Genomic DNA, 21978 nt, shown 5'->3' with positions numbered 1-21978 from the left:
TCTTCAGAAATATTTACTTTCTACCAAGGCAAATACCAATGCATTGTTATGGGCTTTAAGCATTCATTCACTACGTCCTATAGAAAATGTCATATCTTTTGAAAGAGTTTTAAAATGTGATAACCCTTGAGAATCTGGCACCTTAAAAGTGAAGGCAGGGGAGGAGCCAAGATGGCGGAGGAGTAGGACGGGGAGACCACTTTCTCTCCTACAAATTCATCAAAAGAATAACTGAACGCAGAGCAAACTTCGCAAAACAACTTCTGATCGCTAGCTGAGGTCATCAGGCGCCCAGAAAAGCAGCCCATTGTCTTCGAAAGGAGGTAGGACAGAATATAAAAGATAAAAAGTGAGACAAGGGACCTAAGGACGGAGATCCGTCCCGGGAAGGGAGTCTTGGGCGGCACTGCTTGGGGTAGGGTCCGGGCCTGAGTGCCCTGGGGACAATCGGAGGGAGCTTCTGTGAGTTGCCAACTTGAACTGTGGGAGACCAAAGGAGAGAGAGTAAATTGGCCGGCCGAACACACTGCCGGCCGTTCGCAGAACAAAGAGACCGAGAGGGTCCAGAGAGGAGCTCGCAGGCTGCGGACCGGCCCAGCCCCGCCGGAGGCAGGAGGCAGGGGGGAGGGGAAGGTCGCGGCGAGACACAGGGCGCAGGCACCCGACCGGCGCGGGCGGGGACTGGGGCTGGGGACGCGGAGGGCAGAAGGCGCGCGCACCCGACTGGCGCCAGCGGAAACTGAGACTGGGTCCGCGGAAGGGAGTGGGCGCGCCACACCTGGGGAGAGTGCGCCCACCAAGCCCCTGGCTGCCTGGACCGCTCTGACGGGGAAGGCACAGAGAGCAGGCGCAGCTTTTCATTCCGCGCTTTTGTGGAACACCCGAGGGCTGGAACCTCGCGCAGCGCGGGGCGCGCTCCACATAGAACAGCCGGGAGCCTGAGCAGCGCAAACGGAGAAAGCAGCGTCAGCCCCTCCCGGCAGCGCCAGCCCATCCCCGCGGCGCAAGCCTGTCCCCACAGCGCCAGCCTCTCCCGGCAGCGCCAGCCCGTCCCCGCAGCGCCAGCCCGTCCCCACAGCGCCAGCCCGTCCCCACAGCGCCAGCCCGTCCCCACAGCGCCAGCCTCTCCCTGCAGCGCCAGGCCCTCCGCGCAGAGCGACGGAACTAGCTACCTGAATAAGAGTCCACCTCCGCCCGCCTGTGTCAGGGCGGAAATGAGGCTCTGAAGAGACCGGCAAACAGAAGCCAAATAAACAAAGGGAACCGCTTCAGAAGGGACTGGTGCAACAGATTAAAATCCCTCTAGAAAACACCGACTACACCGGAAGGGGCCTGTAGATATGGAGAAGTGTAAGCTGGAACGAGGAGCTATCTGAAACTGAGCCGAACCCACACTGACAGCAACAGCTCCAGAGAAACTCCTAGATATAATTTTACTTTTTTCTCTTTTTTTTTCTTTTTTCTCTTTTATTTTCCTTTAAAATCCCCTATTACTCCCCCATTACTCCTTAACTTTCATTTCCATAGATTTTTACAATTTTTTTAATTAGGGGAAAAAAAAATTTTTTTTTTCTTTTTTTTCTTTTCTCTTCTTTTTTCTGTCTTTCCTTTTTCTCTTCTATTTTCTATTTTTCTTTTTCTCTTATTCCTTTTAAAGTCCTCTAGTACTCCTCTACTACTCCTTAATTTTCATTTTCAATACACTATAATCTTACAAAAAAAAAAAAAAAGAGAGAGAGAAGCCCTATTTTTAAACCAAAGAGTATTCTCTCCCAATCTTGACTCTCTGTTTTCTACCTCAGAACACCTCTATTTCCTCCTTTCCCCTTCTCTTCTCAATCCAATTCTGTGAATCTTTGTAGGTGACTGGGCTCCAGAGAACACTCTGGGAACATACAGCTGCGTAGATCTGTCTCTCTCCTCTTGAGTCCCCCTTTTTCTCCTCCTGCTCATCTCTATCTCCCTCCTCCCTCTCCTCTTCTTCATGTAACTCTGTGAACCTCTCTGGGTGTCCCTAACGGGGGAGAATCTTTTAGCCATTAACCTAGAAGTTTTCTTATCAGGGCTGTATAGTTGGAGAAGTCCTGAGACTACAGGAAGAATAAAACTGAAATCCAGAGGCAGGAGACTTAAGCCCAAAACCTGAGAACACCAGAAAACTCCTGACTACATGGAACTTTAAGTAATAAGTGACTGTCCAAAAGCCTCCATACCTACACTGAAACCAACCACCACCCAAGAGCCAATAAGTTTTAGAGCAAGACATACCACGCAAATTCTCCAGCAATGCAGGAAAATAGCCCTGAACATCAACATACAGGCTGCCCAAGGTCACACCTAACACATAGACCCATCTCAAAACTCATTACTGGGCACTCCATTGCTCTCCAAAGAGAAGAAATCAAGTTCCACGCACCAGAACACCGACGCAAGCTTCCCTAACCAGGAAACCTTGACAAGCCAATCGTAATCCTCCACAATAAAAAGGAACCACAGACCTCCAGAATACAGAAAGCCCACTCCAGACACAACAATCTAAACAAGATGTAAAAGCAAAGAAATACCCAACAGGTAAAGGAACATGAAAAATGCCCACCAAGTCAAACAAAAGAGGAGGAGATAGGGAATCTACCTGAAAAAGAATTTAGAATAATGATAATAAAAATGATTCAAAATCTTGAAAACAAAATGGAGTTACAGATAAATAGCCTGGAAACAAAGATTGAAAAGATACAAGAAATGTTTAATAAAGACATAGAAGAAATAAAAAAGAGTCAATTAAAAATGAATAATGCAATGAATGAGATCAAAAACACTTTGGAGGGAACCAAGAGTAGAATAACGGAGGCAGAAGATAGGATAAGTGAGGTAGAAGATAAAATGGTGGAAATAAATGAAGCAGAGAGGAAAAAAGAAAAAAGGATCAAAAGAAATGAGGACAACCTCAGGGACCTCTGGGACAATGTGAAACGCCCCAACATTCGAATCATAGGAGTTCCAGAAGAAGAAGACAAAAAGAAAGGCCATGAGAAAATACTCGAGGAGATAATAGCTGAAAACTTCCCTAAAATGGGGAAGGAAATAGCCACCCAAGTCCAAGAAGCCCAGAGAGTCCCAAACAGGATAAACCCAAGGCGAAACACCCCAAGACACATATTAATCAAATTAACAAAGATCAAACACAAAGAACAAATATTAAAAGCAGCAAGGGAGAAACAACAAATAACACACAAAGGGATTCCCATAAGGATAACAGCTGATCTATCAATAGAAACCCTCCAGGCCAGAAGGGAATGGCAGGACGTAGTAATGAAAGAGAATAACCGACAACCTAGATTACTGTATCCAGCAAGGATCTCATTCAGATATGAAGGAGAATTCAAAAGCTTTACAGATAAGCAAAAGCTGAGAGAATTCGGCACCACCAAACCAGCTCTTCAACAAATGCTAAAGGATCTTCTCTAGACAGGAAATGCAGAAAGGTTGTATAAACGTGAACCCAAAACAACAAAGTAAATGGCAACGGGACCACACCTATCAATAATCACCCTAAATGTAAATGGGTTGAATGCCCCAACCAAAAGACAAAGATTGGCTGAATGGATACAAAAACAAGACCCCTATATATGCTGTCTACAAGAGACCCACCTCAAAACAAGAGACACATACAGACTAAAAGTGAAGGGCTGGAAAAAAATATTTCATGCAAACGGAGACCAAAAGAAAGCAGGAGTTGCAATACTCATATCAGATAAAATAGACTTTCAAATAAAGGATGTGAAAGGAGACAAAGAAGGACACTGCATAATGATCAAAGGATCAATCCAAGAAGAAGATATAACAATTATAAATATATATGCACCCAACATAGGAGCACCGCAATATGTACGGCAAACACTAACGAGTATGAAAGAGGAAATTAATAGTAACACAATAATAGTGGGAGACTTTAATACCCCACTCACAACTATGGATAGATCAACTAAACAGAAAATTAACAAGGAAACACAAACCTTAAATGACACAATGGACCAGCTAGACCTAATTGATATCTATAGGACATTTCACCCCAAAACAATCAACTTCACCTTTTTCTCAAGTGCACACGGAACCTTCTCCAGAATTGATCACATCCTGGGCCATAAATCTGGTCTTGGTAAATTCAAAAAATTGAAATCATTCCAGTCATCTTTTCTGATCACAGTGCAGTAAGATTAGATCTCAATTACAGGGAAAAAATTGTTAAAACTTCAAACATATGGAGGCTAAATAACATGCTTCTGAATAACCAATAAATCATAGAAGAAATCAAAAAAGAAATCAAAATATGTATAGAAATGAATGAAAATGAAAACACAACAACCCAAAACCTATGGAACACTGTAAAAGCAGTGCTAAGGGGAAGGTTCATAGCATTACAGGCTTACATCAAGAAACAAGAAAAAAACCAAATAAATAACCTAACTCTACACCTAAAGCAATTAGAGAAGGAAGAAATGAAGAACCCCAGGGTTAGCAAAAGGAAAGGAATCTTAAAAATCAGGGCAGAAATAAATGCAAAAGAAACTAAAGAGACCATAGCAAAAATCAACAAAGCTAAAAGCTGGTTTTTTGAAAAAATAAACAAAATTGACAAACCATCAGCAAGACTCATTAAGAAACAAAGAGAGAAGAACCAAATTAACAAAATTAGAAATGAAAATGGAGAGATCACAACAGACAACACTGAAATACAAAGGATCATAAGAGACTACTACCAGCAGCTCTATGCCAATAAAATGGACAACTTGGATGAAATGGACAAATTCTTAGAAAAGTATAACTTTCCAAAACTGAACCAGGAAGAAATAGAAGATCTTAACAGACCCATCACAAGCAAGGAAATCGAAACTGTAATCAAAAATCTTCCAGCAAACAAAAGACCAGGACCAGATGGCTTCACAGCTGAATTCTACCAAAAATTTAGAGAAGAGCTAACACCTATCTTACTCAAACTCTTCCAGAAAATTGCAGAGGAAGGTAAGCTTCCAAACTCATTCTATGAGGCCACCATCACCCTAATTCCAAAACCAGACAAAGATGCCACAAAAATAGAAAACTACAGGCCAATATCACTGATGAACATAGATGCAAAAATCCTTAACAAAATTCTAGCAAACAGACTCCAACAACATATTAAAAAAATCATACACCATGACCAAGTGGGCTTTATCCCAGGAATGCAAGGATTCTTTAATATCTGCAAATCAATCAATGTAATACACCACATTAACAAATTGAAAGATAAAAACCATATGATTATCTCAATAGATGCAGAGAAAGCCTTTGACAAAATTCAACACTCATTTATGATTAAAACTCTCCAAAAAGCAGGAATAGAAGGAACATACCTCAACATAATAAAAGCTATATATGACAAACCCACAGCAAGCATCACCCTCAATGATGAAAAATTGAAAGCATTGCCCCTGAAATCAGGAACAAGACAAGGGTGCCCACTCTCACCACTACTATTCAACATAGTGTTCGAAGTTTTGGCCACAGCAATCAGAGCAGAAAAAGAAGTAAAAGGAATACAGATAGGAAAAGAAGAAGTGAAACTCTCACTGTTTGCAGATGACATGATCCTCTACATAGAAAACCCTAAAGACTCTACCAGAAAATTACTAGAGCTAATCAATGAATATAGTAAAGTTGCAGGATATAAAATTAACACACAGAAATCCCTTGCATTCCTATATACTAACAATGAAAAAACAGAAAGAGAAATTAAGGAAACAATACCATTCACCATTGCAACAAAAAGAATAAAACACTTAGGAGTATATCTACCTAAAGAAACAAAGGACCTATACATAGAAAACTATAAAACACTGATGAAAGAAATCAAAGAGGACACAAACAGATGGAGAAACATACCGTGTTCATGGATTGGAAGAATCAATATTGTCAAAATGGCTATTCTACCCAAAGCAGTCTATAGATTCAATGCAATCCCTATCAAGCTACCAACGATATTTTTCACAGAACTAGACCAAAGAATTTCACAATTTGTATGGAAATACAAAAAACCTCGAATAGCCAAAGTAATCTTGAGAAAGAAGAATGGAACTGGAGGAATCAACCTGCCTGACTTCAGACTCTACTACAAAGCCACAGTCATCAAGACAGTATGGTACTGGCACAAAGACAGAAATATAGATCAATGGAACAGAATAGAAAGCCCAGAGATAAATCCACGAACCTATGGACACCTTATCTTTGACAAAGGAGGCAAGGATATACAATGGAAAAAAGACAACGTCTTTAAAAAGTGGTGCTGGGAAAATTGGTCAACCACTTGTAAAAGAATGAAACTAGAACACTTTCTAACACCATACACAAAAATAAACTCCAAATGGATTAAAGATCTAAATGTAAGACCAGAAACTATAAAACTCCTAGAGGAGAACATAGGCAAAACACTCTCCGACATAAATCACAGCAAGATCCTCCATGACCCACCTCCCAGAATATTGGAAATAAAAGCAAAACTAAACAAATGGGACCTAATAAAACTTAAAAGCTTTTGCACTACAAAGGAAACTATAAGTAAGGTGAAAAGACAGCCCTCAGACTGGGAGAAAATAATAGCAAATGAAGAAACAGACAAAGGATTAATCTCAAAAATATACAAGCAACTCCTGCAGCTCAATTCCAGAAAAATAAATGACCCAATCAAAAAATGGGCCAAAGAACTAAACAGACATTTCTCCAAAGAAGACATACAGATGGCTAACAAACATGAAAAGATGCTCAACATCACTCATTATTAGAGAAATGCAAATCAAAACCACAATGAGGTACCATTACACGCCAGTCAGGATGGCTGCTATCCAAAAGTCTACAAGCAATAAATGCTGGAGAGGGTATGGAGAAAAGGGAACCCTCTTACACTGTTGGTGGGAATGCAAACTAGTACAGCCACTATGGAAAACAGTGTGGAGATTTCTTAAAAAACTGGAAATAGAACTGCCATATGACCCAGCAATCCCACTTCTGGGCATACACACTGAGGAAACCAGACCTGAAAGAGACACGTGCACCCCAGTGTTCATCGCAGCACTGTTTATAATAGCCAGGACATGGAAGCAACCTAGATGCCCATCAGCAGATGAATGGATAAGGAAGCTGTGGTACATATACACCATGGAATATTACTCAGCCGTTAAAAAGAATTCATTTGAACCAGTCTTAATGAGATGGATGAAACTGGAGCCCCTTATACAGAGTGAAGTAAGCCAGAAAGATAAAGAACATTACAGTATACTAACACATATATATGGAATTTAGAAAGATGGTAACGATAACCCTATATGCAAAACAGAAAAAGAGACACAGAAATACAGAACAGACTTTTGAACTCTGTGGGAGAAGGTGAGGGTGGGATATTTCAAAAGAACAGCATGTATATTATCTATGGTGAGACAGATCACCAGCCCAGGTGGGATGCATGAGACAAGTGCTCGGGCCTGGTGCACTGGGAAGACCCAGAGGAATCGGGTGGAGAGGGAGGTGGGAGGGGGGATCGGGATGGGGAATACGTGTAAATCTATGGCTGATTCATATCAATGTATGACAAAACCCACTGAAATGTTGTGAAGTAATTAGCCTCCAACTAATAAAAAAAAAAACAAAAAAACAAAACAAACAAAAAAAAAAACAGTGGGAAAAAAAAAAAAAAGTGAAGGCAAGGGGCTTCCCTGGTGGCCCAGCAGTGACATGCCTGCAATGCAGGAGACACGTGTTGTATCCTTGGTACAGGAAGATCCCACACGCCATGAACAAACTAAATTCATGCGCCACAACTGCTGAGCCTGCGCTCTATAGCTTGGGAACTGCAACTACTGAACATACGTGCCCCAACTACTGAAGTCTGAGCCCTAGATCCTGTTCTCAGCAATAAGAGAAGCCACCCCATGAGAAGCCTGCATACCACAACTAAAGAGTAGCCCCCACTCACCAGACCTAGAGAAAAGCCCACGCAAAAACAAAGACCCAGCACAGCCAAAAAATAAATAAATATACAAAAAAAGTAAAGACAAGATATTGAGAGAAATCACATCTGGACTTTCTGTTTGTTGTATTATTTGAGAATATTAAATTCTATTATAAAAGACAAGAAACCAAACAGATATATGAAACTCATAAGATGTTTAAACCATACACAGAAGTTGAAAACCTATAGGACATGTTAAACGGATATAATAAGTACAGTATATATATATGAATATAAACAGAAAGGGATAGTTGGATCAAGAAGATGCTAAGTGTTCAAGATATGCTGTATATACATAAAGCACCAGTCAAGATACACTAAATATATCTGAGGTATATGAAACACTCAGTTATTCATGAAATCTTTTTTTTTTAATTCATGAAATCTTAATTCAGTCACACACTGTTGACACCCATCCTGGCCCCATATATCCCCTTCCCAAGAAAGCCAAGTAAAGGCCATAGCTGCTCAGCAGGCTAATCAGTAGGCTATAGCTGTGGCCAAGTATACTTGCCCCTGCTTTTCTTTAATAAAGTAAGACTGTATCGTTAGCCTTGAGCACTTTCCATCTACTGGGCCAGGTGGCTCAAACTCATTTCTAGTCTGTGTAGCAATAGTACCAGCAAGGAAAGCTGGTATGGCAGAAAAGAAATACAAGACACATGAATACTGCACAACCCAGGATTTAGGTAATATGCTCAATTCCACCCACTTGTACCCCTTCCTGTATGTGTTAGCTTACCCTTAACTCTTTCCTTCTACTTTTAAGCATATGTTTTAAACTCACTTAAATAAACTTTGCAATTGAAGCAACTTAAGGTGTCTGTTAGCTTCTCTGTCCCATTACCTTTGGGATAGCCTACCTGATGAGTGTTATCTGGCGGTAACCATTGCATCAAGGTAATCTCCCAAACCACCTAAATTCAAAAGCTGCCAATCTGAAACTGTCAGCCAAAAGGAAAATATCCATTGGTCTCTATTACAAAGATTAGCTGAGTATAAGACTGTAACAAAGATGAACGCCTGGAGCCTCCAAACTTTGTCTCAATTCAATTCAGTTCAGCCATTCAATTGAGTCCAACTCTTTGCAACCCCATGGACTGCAACACACCAGGCTTCCCTGTCCATCACCAACTCCTGGAGCTTGCCCAAACTCATGTCCATCAAGTCAGTGATACCATCCAACCATCTCATTCTGTCATCCCCTTCTCCTCCTGCCTTCAATCTTTCCCAGCATCAGGGTCTTTTCAAATAAGTCAGCTCTTGGCATCAGGTGGCCAAAGTATTGGAGTTTCAGCTTCAGCATCAGTCCTTCCAATGAATATTCAGGACTAATTTCCTTGAGGATGGACTGGTTGGATCACCCTGCAGTCCAAGGTACTCTCAATAGTCTTCTTCAACACCACAGTTCAAAAGCATCAGCACTTTCGCCCTCAGCTTCCTTAATGGTCCAGCTCTCACATCCATACACGAGTACTGGAAAAATCATAGCTTTCACTAGATGGACCTTTGTCAGCCAAGTAATATCTCTGCTTTTTAATATGCTGTCTAGGTTGGTCATAGCTTTTTGCCAAGGAGTAAGCATCTTTTAATTTCATGGCTGCATTCACCATTTGCAGTGATTTTGGAGCCCCCAGAAATAAAGTCTCTCACTGTTTCCATTGTTCCCCCATCTATTTGCCATGAAGTGATGGGACTGAATGCCATGATCTTCACTTTCTGAATGTTGAGTTTTAAGGCAGCTTTTTCACTCTCCTCTTTCACTTTCATCAAGATGCTCGCTCTTTAGGTCCTCTTTGCTTTCTGCCATAAGGGTGGTGTCATCTGCATATCTGAGGTTATTGATATTTCTCCTGGCAATCTTGATTCCAGCTTGTGCTTCATCCAGCCTGGCATTTTGCATGATGTACTCTACATATAAGTTAAATAAGCAGGGTGACAACATACAGCCTGACATACTCCTTTCTCAATTTAGAACCAGTCTGTTGTTCCATGTCTGGTTCTAAATGTTGCTTCTTGACCTGCATACAGATTTCTCAGTGGCTGGTATTCCCGTCTCTTGAATTTTCTACAGTTTGTTGTGATCCACATAGTCAAAGGCTTTAACGTAGTCAATGAAGCAGATGTTTTTCTGGAATTCTCTTGCTTTTTCAATGATCCAGTGGATATTAACAATTTCATCTCTGGTTCCTCTGCCTTTTCTAAATCCAGCTTGAATATCTGGAAGTTCATGGTTCACGTATTGCTGAAGCCTGGCTTGGAGAATTTTGAGCATTACTTTGCTAGCGTGTGAGATGAGTGCAATTGCATGGTAGTATGAACATTCTTTGACATTACCTTTCTTAGGGATGAATGAAAACTGGCCTTTTCCAGCCCTGCAGCCACTGCTGAGTTTTCCTAATTTGCTGGAACTTTGTCTAACCCATACCAAGTTCAAATAAATTGCTTTAATATGGAAACATGCAATAAATTAATAAGTTAAATTTAACCAATTTGCCTATTATTTCCCCCCAAAAGCTTTCTTTAACTATGCTTTTATCCATGGAAAATACAGAACCAACGTTGGGGAGTGAGGGATGCAAAAGTAGTTGGAATGAATGCAGTTTCTAGATCTATTAGTTGATCCTCTGCCAAACAGGTTACTTGGCCATCCTTGACTCTAGCTTAATCTTAACTTCTTGGTCTTTTTCTCCCTAGATCTTTCACTTAAAAAATTATAATCTGTATACATATATATATTTTTTTCAATTTTTATTGAAGTATAATTGCTTACAATCTTCTGCCAGTTTCTGGTGTATAGCAAAGTGAATCAGATATAGATATAAGCAATATATTTTCATAAGGCTTTTCTGGAACTAGATGTATGCATGTTATTTATAGACAAAGGGTATAAATGACATGAGTTTTGGCAAGCTCTGGGAGTTTGTGATGGACAGGGAAGCCTGGTGTGCTGCAGTCCATGGGGTCACAAAGAGTCAGACACAACTAAGCGACTGAACTGAACTGATAAATCACTCTATACATGCATATAAGACAAAACAAGCAAAAAAACTGTTCTTTAAATAACCACTTTCTAATTACTTTATTTTTCAGAATACCGGATCACTTACTCATTAAAGCAGTTTTTCAACCTACTCCTCTTATAGTATCTCCCTAACAATAATAGTTTAGTTTATAAGCAAAGCCAAATGTGCAAAGTAAATATAAATACTGAAATATACCAATATGTAGGTATTTGAATACATGCTTATATTGCCCTAAATAAATACTGGATCAAATTAATACTTACCAGATCAACTATATTTCAAATATCAAACTCTAAAAATATTATTATGAAGATCGCATTGGACTAGAAAATCAAGAGTTCTCAAGCAAGTCCCTTCACTAACTAAACATATGACCTTGTCCAAGTTATTTGAATTTTCTACCCAGAATGTAATTATGTGCCCAATAAATGTTTGTTAAATGAACACAATAATGAAATAAACAAATGAATGAATAAAAAAGAACAGAAGTTCTTAAGAACTACTCCTCACTTCTCAGCAATGTACAACCTCCCTAAAACACCCTAAAAGCTTCATTACCTTCAAAATTTCTTTTATTTAACACAGTGGAAAAAATATTCCTTAAAAAGGCTCAGTTGATCACTCACAATAAGGCAAATCCATAATATACTAAAATTTCAAGGTCTAAATAAGAAAAGAGAAAAATGTTTTACATGGAACAATTTGGTTTCTTCTTTAAATGAAATGTAGTACAGCTTAAAAATCAGAACATCAAACTAGTAGCATTACAAACTTCTCAACATACAAATTTACTACTAAACAATATTGGCAAAAATTGTAACTAGAGACTGAAACATTTTGCATTTTATTCCTTATCTGACATTCAGTGGTGAATGCACAATGTTCCCTCAGGGAAAATGGTTTTTACTCATAAAAATGTAAAAGAAAATCAGACTCTGCAATGTACAAATATGAAGATCCAAGTTGCTACTTTGGCACCAGAGAGTCACTTTTCAAAATTAATGGAAACTTTTCTGTCCATAAAGAGTTTAAAAACTCTTATACCCATTAAAATGATCTCTCAAAGAGTTCTAAGGAAGTGGTGCCACCAGTTAAATGACAATAGAGAGTGAAAATCAAATTGATCTTAATGGAGGAATGGTACTCTTCATGAATCTATTACAATATTTAGTTACTTCAGAAGGCTCTGAAAGAAGAGGGGGGTGGATCTAGAATGACAACTTTCCCACTTTTATCCTTACACAAATATTGTAGTTTGTAATAAAAGGAAATTCATTTTTTTCAGTGAAAGAGTAAAGTTTTAAATAAATCATGGATTGCAATTATCTAGACATACAGGAAAAAATTATTTACCACTGCAATGTGATTTGAAAAGTTTGTATGTGCCAAATTTCCCCTCAAAATAAATTCAAACATGAGCTCTCCTGTCGACTGCAATGTCAAACCCCTTCCAAATGCAAAAGAGGATATTCAATGACTTTAGCCACTGTAATGTATAACAGTTGACAAAGATGCAACGACCATTACAATTTGTTGGGTTTGTCTTTTAGGTAAATTATATCTCCATTCTGAAATTCAGTTGAAAATACATTTTCAAAGATAAAATTAGGACTTCTACTTTCAGCTCCAATGTAAAGACCTCACAAGTCGTCATACCCATCTTACACTAAGAAAAAAGCTGAACAAACTGAAAATCAATGACTTGGACACATCAGAGAACTAAGGTCATAAGACAAATTGCTATCCTAAAAACTGGAGAGACAGTAAATACTGAGAATCATAGACTGAGAACTGCTTACTGGAAGAGGAAGACACTAAAACTACAAATTGGTAGGAATGCTTCAAAGATAATTTTGACAAATTGCTGGAGGCATAGTGTGTACCAGTGTAATAGTGACAAACTCCTAGAGGCCACATCCTTAGGGAGTCCCCAAATTTTTGTAGATATTATCTCCAGAAACAATCCCCTACCAAGGTTTTCACAGTAAAGAGTCAAGAAAAACCCTCTTCTTTCTGACAGAGAGAGGGAAAAAACAGCCATTTCGAATACACTCAAAGCATTCTCCATAACTCAGGCCAGTCTCCCAGTAAAGGGAAAAGACTGCCAGAGCCTTACCCAAACTGGGGGAAAGGAAATTTACCCAAACTTCAGCTCCCTCTAGACTTCCTATCTCATCTAAGGAAATGAATAAAGAGCTGAGAAACATATGGGAAGGAGATAGTCCAGGGACACAGGCCCACTAAAAGACTGAGACTTAATTAAAAAATTAGACAAAGCTTCCCCATTCCCAACACCTTACCATCACATCAACAAGGCTCCAGGATAGTGACAATGGATTAAAACTGAGAGAGCTGCAGGGGAGACTCTATTTAAGAATGAGTGTTTAGGTGACTTTCCAGGTAGTACAGTGGATAAGAATCCACCTGTCAATGCAGGGGACACAGGTTTGACCCCTGGTCCAGGAAGATCCCACATGCTGCAGAGCAATGAAGCCCACACTCCACAACTACTGAGCCTCCATGCTGCAACCACTGAAGCCTGGGCGCCCTAAAGCCTGTGCTCCCCAAGAGAAGCCACCGCAATGAGACACCCGCACACCACAGCTAGAGTAGCCCCAGTTCTCTGCAACGAGAGAAAAGTCCATGTGAAGTAATGAACACCCACAGCAACCAAAAATTAATTAATTAATAAAAGAATGAGTGTTCAGGGACACCAGACAGTAACTAAAATCTACACAAAGAATTAAAGAGTACTGGTGAAGATAATAACATAGGTAAATATAAAAAGGCAGTATAAATAGACTGTAAATTTTTGTCTCTTGTCTCATTTAAAAGACAAATGTATAAAGCAATAATTATAAATCTGTTTTGATAGGCAACAATGTATAAATACATAATCTTATGACAATAATAGCACAAAGAAAGTAGAATGTAATATAACTATAAAAGATCAAACTTTTTACATGCTATTGAAATTATATTAGTACCAATTCAAACTACATTTTATAAACTGTTTATTTTAATTCCCAGGACAACCATTAAGATAACTTAAAAATATATAGTAAAAGAAATGCTAGGGAATTAAAGTGTTAGTCACTCAGTCGTGTCCAACTCTTTGTGACTCCATGGACAGTAGTCAACCAAGGTCCTTTAATTCTCCAGGCAATAATACTGGAGTGGGTAGCCATTAGCTTCTCCAGGGGGTCTTCCTGACCCAGCAATCAAACCCGGGCAGGCAGATTCTTTACCATCTGAGCCACCATTAAGATCAGTTAACCCTGATGGCTCAGATGGTAAAGAATCTGCCTGCCATGTAGGAGACCTGGGTTCGATCCCTGGGTTGGGAGTGTTTACTCACTCCGGTATTCTTGCCTGGGAAATTCCTAAGACATAGGAGCCTGGTAGGCTACAGTCCATGAGGTTGCAAAAAGTCAGACACAACTGAGCAACTAACACACTAAGGGAATTAAAAGGTCATACTAGAAAAATTTAAATGGCACATTAGAAAATATATATTTAACAGAAAAGAAGGTAGTAATGGAGAAATGAGTGCATGCCAAGTCACTTCACTCATGTCCAACTCTTTGCAACCCCATGGATTGTAGCCTGCCAGGCTCCTCTGTACATGGAACTCTCCAGAGGAATCTTCCCAACCCAGAAATTGAACCCGTGTCTCCTGCGGCTCCTGTGTTGCAGGAGGATTCTTTACCCCTGAGCCACAGGGGCAGTCCCAGTGGAGGAATAGGAGGAGGGAAACGTAACATACAGAAAACAAACAGTAAAGTGGCAAATGTAAAAACTATCTTATCAACGTGTGTGTGTTAGTAGCTTAATCGTGTCCGACTCTTTGAGATCCCATGGATTGTAGCCCACCAGGCTCCTCTGTCCATGAAATTCTCCAAGCAATAATACTGGAATGGGTTGCCATTTCCTTCTCCAGGGGATCTTCCTGACCCAGGGATCAGACCCAGGTCTCCTGCAATGCAGGCAGATTCTTTCCCAGAATCTTTACCCAGGGAAGCCCCATAACTACATTAAATTTAAATGGAGAAAACACTCTTTATAAAAGGCAGAGATTAGCAGAATGATCCAACTACATGCTATCTACAAAGGACACACTTTAAATTTAAAGATACAAATAGACTGAAAGTAAAAGGAATATCATTCATCCATAAAAAGGAATAAAGTAGACTCCTCTTACAACACAGATGAACTATGAAAATATTATGCTAAGTCACACATAAAAGCCACATATTGAATGATTTCATTTACACAAAACATCTGGAAAAGGAAAATCAATAGAAACAGAAAGTAGATTAGTGGTTACCACGGGTTATGAGGAGGTAGGAATGGGAAGTAGCTGCTACTGGATAAGAGGTTTCTTCTGGGGGTGAAGAAATTGTTCTGAAATTAGACAGTGGTGATGATTGTATAACTTTGTAAATGTACTAAAACCCACAGAATTGTACACTGTAAAAGGTTATGGGAATTATATCTCAAACAAAAGGTTTCTACATAAAAATAGAAAGGAAGCCCCATTTGAGACTAAGAAAAAATTTTAATAAAGGAGAAACAAGCTGAAGGCTTCTGAATTTTCAAAAATTCAAGATTTAATAAAATGCAACAGGATTCAAAATGAGTAATTAGATAGTAGTACACACACACATGTATAACTGAATCACTTTGCTGTACAGCAGAAATTAGCACCACATTGTAAACAAACTATAATTAAATAAGTTTTTTAAAAAATCAGTGTTATAACTTTAAGTGTTATAGGCAATTCCCATGGTAATCACAAAGAAAATACTTATTAGATACATATGAAAGAATATGAGAAAAGAATAAAAATGTGTAACTACAAAAAAATCAAGCAAAAAAGAAGGTAATGATGGAGGAAATGTAAAGGACATAATAGTTGCAAAACATATAGAAAATAAATAATAAAATGGCTGAAGTCTTTTCTTCAGTTCAGTTCAGCTGCTCAGTCGTATTGGACTCTGTGACCCCATGGACTGCAGCACCCCAGGCCTCCCTGTCCATCACCAACTCCCGGCGTTTACGCAAACTCATGTCCATCGAGTCGGTGATGACATCCAACCATCTCATCCTCTGTCATCCCCTTCTCCTCCTGCCTTCAATCTTTCCCAGCATCAGGGTCTTTTCAAATGAGTCAGTTCTTCGCATCAGGTGGCCAAAGTATTGGAGTTTCAGCTTCAGCATCAGTCCTTCCAATGAACACCCAGGACTGATCTCCTTTAGGATGGACTGGTTGGATCTCCTTGCAGTCCAAGGGACTCTCAAGAGTCTTCTCCAGCACCATCAATTCAAAAGCATCAATTCTTTGGCTTTCAGCTTTCTTTATAGTCCAACTCTCACATCCATACATGACTATCAGAAAAACCATAGCTTTGACTAGATGGACATTTGTTGGCAAAGTAACGTCTCTGCTTTTTAATATACTGTCTAGGCTGGTGATAGCTTTTCTGCCAAGGAACAAGCGTCTTTTAATTTCATGGCTGTAGTCACCATCTGCAGTGATTTTGGAGCCCCAAAAAATAGTCTCTCACTGTTTCCATGGTTTCCCCATCTATTTGCCATGAAGAGATGGGACCAAGTGCCATGATCTTAGTTTTTTGACTGTTGAATTTTAAGCCGACTTTTTCACTCTCCTCTTTAACTTTCATCAAGAGGCTCTTTAGTTCTTCTTCGCTTTCTGCCATAAGGGTGGTGTCATCTGCTCTGAAAACCGAGCCCCTGAGGCTCCCATCAGCCTGGGACCACAGTCCCACCTGCCTCCAAGGCGGAGGTTTCCTCATTGACGCATTGAGTCCTCATCTTTACTGTCAGAGGCCAAGCCAACTTGGGTTTTGCTGTCGATCCCCTGTAGCAAGCCTGGCCACGAAGGACTGTAAAAACAATAACTAAAAATAAAAACTCAGAGAATGGGGGTAAAAAAAAAAAGGGTGGTGTCATCTGCATATCTGAAGTTATTGATATTTCTCCTGGCAATCGTGATTCCAGCTTGTGTTTCATCCAGTCCAGCGTTTCTCATGATGTACTCTGCATATAAGTTAAATAAGCAGGGTGACAATATACAGCCTTGATGTACTCCTTTCCCCATTTGGAACCAGTCTGTTGTTCCATGTCCAATTCTAACCATTCATTGCTTCCTGACCTGCATACAGATTTCTCAGGAGGCAGGTCCGGTGGTCTGGAATTCCTGTCTCTTTAAGAATTTTCCACAGTTTGCTGTGATCCACACAGTCAAAGGCTTTGGCATAGTCAATACAGCAGAAATAGATGTTTTTCAGGAACTCTCTTGCTTTTTCGATGATCCAAAGGATGTTGGCAATTTGATCTCTGGTTCCTCTGCCTTTTCTAAATCCAGCTTTAACATGGAGAAGTTCATGGTTCACGTGTTGTTGAAGCCTGGCCTGGAGAATTTTGAGCATTACTTCACTAGCATGTGAGATGAGTACAACCGTGCAGTAGTTTGAGCATTCTTTGGGACTGGAATGAAAACTTATCTTTTCCAGTCCTGTGGACACTGCTGAGTTTTCCAAATTTGCTGGCATATTGAGTGCAGCACGTTCACAGCATCATCTTTCAGGGTTTGAAATAGCTCTACTGGAATTCTATCACCTCCACTAGCTGTGTTCGTAGTGATGCTTCCTAAGGCCCACTTGACTTCACATTCCAGGATGTCTGGCTCTAGGTGAGTGATCACACCATCGTGATTATCTAAGTCATGAAGATCTTTTTTGTATAGTTCTTCTGAGTATTCTTGCCACCTTTTCTTAATATCGTCTGCTTCTGTTAGGTCCATACCATTTCTGTCCATTATTGTGCCGATCTTTGCAAGAAAAGTTCTCTTGGTATCTCTAATTTTCTTGAAGAGATCGCTAGTCTTTCCCCATCTATTGTTCTCCTCTATTTCTATTTCTTTGCATTGATCGCTGAGGAAGGCTTTCTTATCTCTCCTTGCTATTCTTTGGAACTCTGCATTCAAATGGGTATATCTTTTCTTTTGTCCTTTGCCTTTCAGTTTCTCTTCATAGCTATTTGTAAGGCCTCCTCCGACAACCATTTTGTTTTCGCATTTCTTTTTCATGGGGATGGTCTTGATCACTGCCTCTTGTACAATGTCACGAACCTCCATTCATAGTTCTTCAGGCACTCTGTCTCTCAGATCTAATCCCTTGAATCTATTTGTTACTTCCACTGTATAATTGTAAGGGATTTGATTTAGGTCACACATTAATATCTAGTGGTTTTCGCTACTTTCAATTTATGTCTGAATTTGTCAATAACGAATTCATGATCTGAGCCACAGTCAGCTCCACAGTCAGAAAAAAAAGTCTTTTCTTATCATTTATTAATTTAAAAGTAAGTGAATTAAACTCTCCAATCAAAAAGCAGATATAGCAGAATGTATTATAAAAATAGATGATCCAGCTATATGTTGATAACAATAAATTGAGTTTATTGACAGGTTCACACCACTATAAATAAAATGGATAAGCAACAAGAATTTACTGCATAGAACTAGGAATTATACCCAGCATCTTGTAATAACTTATAATGGAATATAATTTGCAAAAAACCCACTGTGCTATATACCTGAAACTAACATAATACTATAAATTATACTTCAAAACAGAAAGAGATTCACTTTAAAGATGTGAAGGTCAAAAATGAAAGGATGGAAAGAGAGATTCCATACAAATAATAACCAAAAGAAAGTTAGGATGCCATTACTACTATGAGACAAATAAATCAAAAGTTGTTATGAGACAAAGGATATTACATATCGATAAAAGGGTCAATTCATGAAGAACATATAACAATTGTAAACAAAAACCAAACCCAGAGCTCCCAAAACATATGAAGCAAACAATGACAGAGTTGAAGGGAGAAACTGATAATTCTACAGTAACAGAGATTTCAATATCTGACTTCCAATAATGAATATGAACTGGACAGAGATAAATAATGAAATAGAGAATATGAACACTGTAAACCAACTGGACCTAACAGACATATATAGAACACCACCCAACAACAAAATACACATTTTTTCCAAATGCACATGGTATATTTTCCAGGAAAGACCACATACTAGTCCACCAAACAAGTCATAATAAAATTTAAAAGACTGAAATCATATAAAATATCTTTTCTAATCACAATGGACTAAAAATAGTAATAAATAATAAAAATAAAGGTAGAAAATTCACAAATATAAGGAACTCAAACAACACAATTTTTAAACAATCAATAGGTCAAAGAAGAACTCACAAGAGAAACTAGAAAATATCTTACAAATATGAACATGAAAACACAAAATATACAGGACACAAAGAAAGCACTGCTAAGAGGAAAATTTATAGCTATAATCACACGCTTGAAAAAAACAAAGATTTTAAACCAGTAAACCTAATATTACACCTAAAGGAATGAGAAAAAGGAAAGCAAACAACCTAAAACTAACATAAGGTAAGAAATTGGATAACCTAGATAAAATGGATGAATTCCAAGAAACAATCTACAAACTGAATCAAGAAGAAACAGAAAATCTGAAGATGTTAAAAGCTAGTAAAATTGAATCAGTAATTAAAAACTTTGTTGAAGATTAACAAAAAGTGAAATTGTTCATTTACTTAACTAGGGATTTCCAAGCTCATTTTTTGTGATTGTGACTGGAAAATATAAAAAAGTTTTATTTCTCTAAAATTTTATTAAAGTATAGTTGATTTACATTGTTGTGTTAATTTAAAAGGTTTCTTAATGTGCTTGCTTCTCCTTAGTTCCAGGCTTAATTATTAGTTTTCCCTCACATAACTCCTGGGATAGATGTTCACTCTGTAATAAATATTGCTTTGTAATAAGAATTTTCAATATGTTTATGTCCGTTTCATTTTTAGATATTCTTGAAAAAAAAAAAAAAAGAAACCTATCTGATTAAATTTCCCTGAGAGTAATTCCTTCAGTTTATCTACAGTATTTACAGGACCTTTGTACACAAAGTATGTGTCTTAGTCCCATTCCAGCTACTGTAACAAAACATCAGGAACTGAGTGGCTTATAAACAACAGAATTTATCACAGATCTGATTGGTGTAAAGTACAAAATCAAGGCACCAGCACAGTCATGTTTGGTGAAGGCCCTCTTCCTGGTTCACAGTGGCACCTTCTCACTGTGACCTCACATGGTAGAAAGGACAAGAAATCTCTCTGGAGCTTCTTTTTAAGTCATTAATTCTATTCATGAGGACTACATCACCATGCCTTAAGCATCTCTCAAAGACTCCACTTCCAAATGTCATTATCTCTGGGGGCTAGGATTTCAACATATAAAATCTGGGGGGACACATCAGACCATAGCAGTATGTATACAGAGGGAAAGACAACACAAGAGCCAAAGGTATCAATATTGTCATTCAAATACTACGACCCTTATATATATAATAACTTCCTATGAAAAAAGAAAAGGGAATACCACCTCTACACTGAAATTTAGCTTAGATTTTCATAAAATATGATACTACTCTCAGGAATTATATGTGGTTTTAATGCTTTGAGTATTAGGAGGACTAAAATATACTATATAACTCAATTTAACTCCTGAAAATATTAAAACTCAGAACGACTCTAAAAACAAGAAAAAGTTTTTTTCCTAGCCAAATACGTGAAGCAAAAAGATGGGCATTAAAGAAAATCATATTTTAAATTCATATTTTGAAATTTTCAATAGTCTAGTCTATCAAAGTGAAAAATAATGATCCTTTTTCCTTTAATCAGAAAATATCAACTTGCCCCAAGAATAAAAATCACGTATACAAAATAGCCCACTAAAATGCTTGAATACCTTCAGTCTTTTGGACTTCCAAGTAAAACAGTAACAGAATAAGCAGGCAATATCTTAACCAATAAAAAGCAAAATAATATATGATGCTTAAAAAACTGTACTCTGTTGCATCTGATCCTAGGAAGCTTATCATGGTAATGCCATATGATTATTCAAAGGCAAAAGTAAACAAAAATATTCCCTTACCTTGTAAGATGGCAGGAAACACAAAATTCCTTGGCTAACAGTCTGGCACACAGATAACAAAAGTGCTCCCACTTCATCCTGGAATTCAAATGTTTCCGTGTGCTGGAAGGTAGCACAGAGATTGCGACCCTTGGGCCCTGACCCAATGGTGCCAACCCAAACCTAGAATATGAGTACGTCAGAATTAGAGTTATACCTAAATAAGGCAGGCAAATTAGCATTTAGTTGGGAGCCTTAATTGTGTATGTGAAAAAGAGATCAAGCAACGACTTTAGAGAAAATTTATTTTTAAATTGTTGGGCTTTTTCCTATTATCTTTAATTAGTTACGTATGCAAGGGTGCTCGGTCACTCAGTCATGTCCAATTCTTCACGACCCTATGAACTGTAGTCTGCCAGGCTTCTCTGTCCATGGAATTTTCTAGGCAAGAATGCTGGAGTGGGTTGCCATTTTCTCCTCTAGGAGGTCTCCCCAACTTACAGATCAAATTTGCATCTCCTGCATTGGCAGGCAAATTCTTTACCACTGCACCACCTGTGAAGCCCAGATTTAATTTATAGAAGTTTTACTTTAGGTAGACCTGAAGTCTGCCTAAAGTTCTTCAGGCAGATTGAATTCTCTTAGAATGACAGAAATTAGGTTTTACTTATTTCCTCAATACCTTTATAAAATTAACCATGTAACAGAATTTTGTTGGATCATAGGAACAAAGGAAATGAGTAAGTTAGAAATGAATCCAAAATAAGACATCAGGGATGGTACCATCTGCTACGGGCTCCCCAGGTGGCTCAGAGGTAAAAAATCTGAGTGCCAATGCAGAAGATGCAGGAGATGCAGATTCAGTCCCTGAGTCAGCAAGAT

General features: G+C 38.7%; 1 protein-coding gene across 1 annotated transcript in view; it reads right to left on the bottom strand.

Annotated features, from left to right (window-relative positions):
- Nucleotides 1–21978, bottom strand: part of BRIP1 (BRCA1 interacting helicase 1) — a 194077-nt gene that overhangs the window by 76681 nt on the left and 95418 nt on the right. The window contains exon 14 of the mRNA XM_061142691.1: nt 21118–21279. Within this exon, the coding sequence (XP_060998674.1) occupies nt 21118–21279 (162 nt within the window). The remainder of the gene's footprint in view (nt 1–21117; nt 21280–21978) is intronic.

The sequence above is a fragment of the Dama dama genome, chromosome 5 (genome assembly GCF_033118175.1).
Source record: "Dama dama isolate Ldn47 chromosome 5, ASM3311817v1, whole genome shotgun sequence".
NCBI classification, from domain to species: Eukaryota; Metazoa; Chordata; class Mammalia; order Artiodactyla; family Cervidae; genus Dama; species Dama dama.
This window is presented reverse-complemented; position numbering and strand designations above follow the sequence as displayed.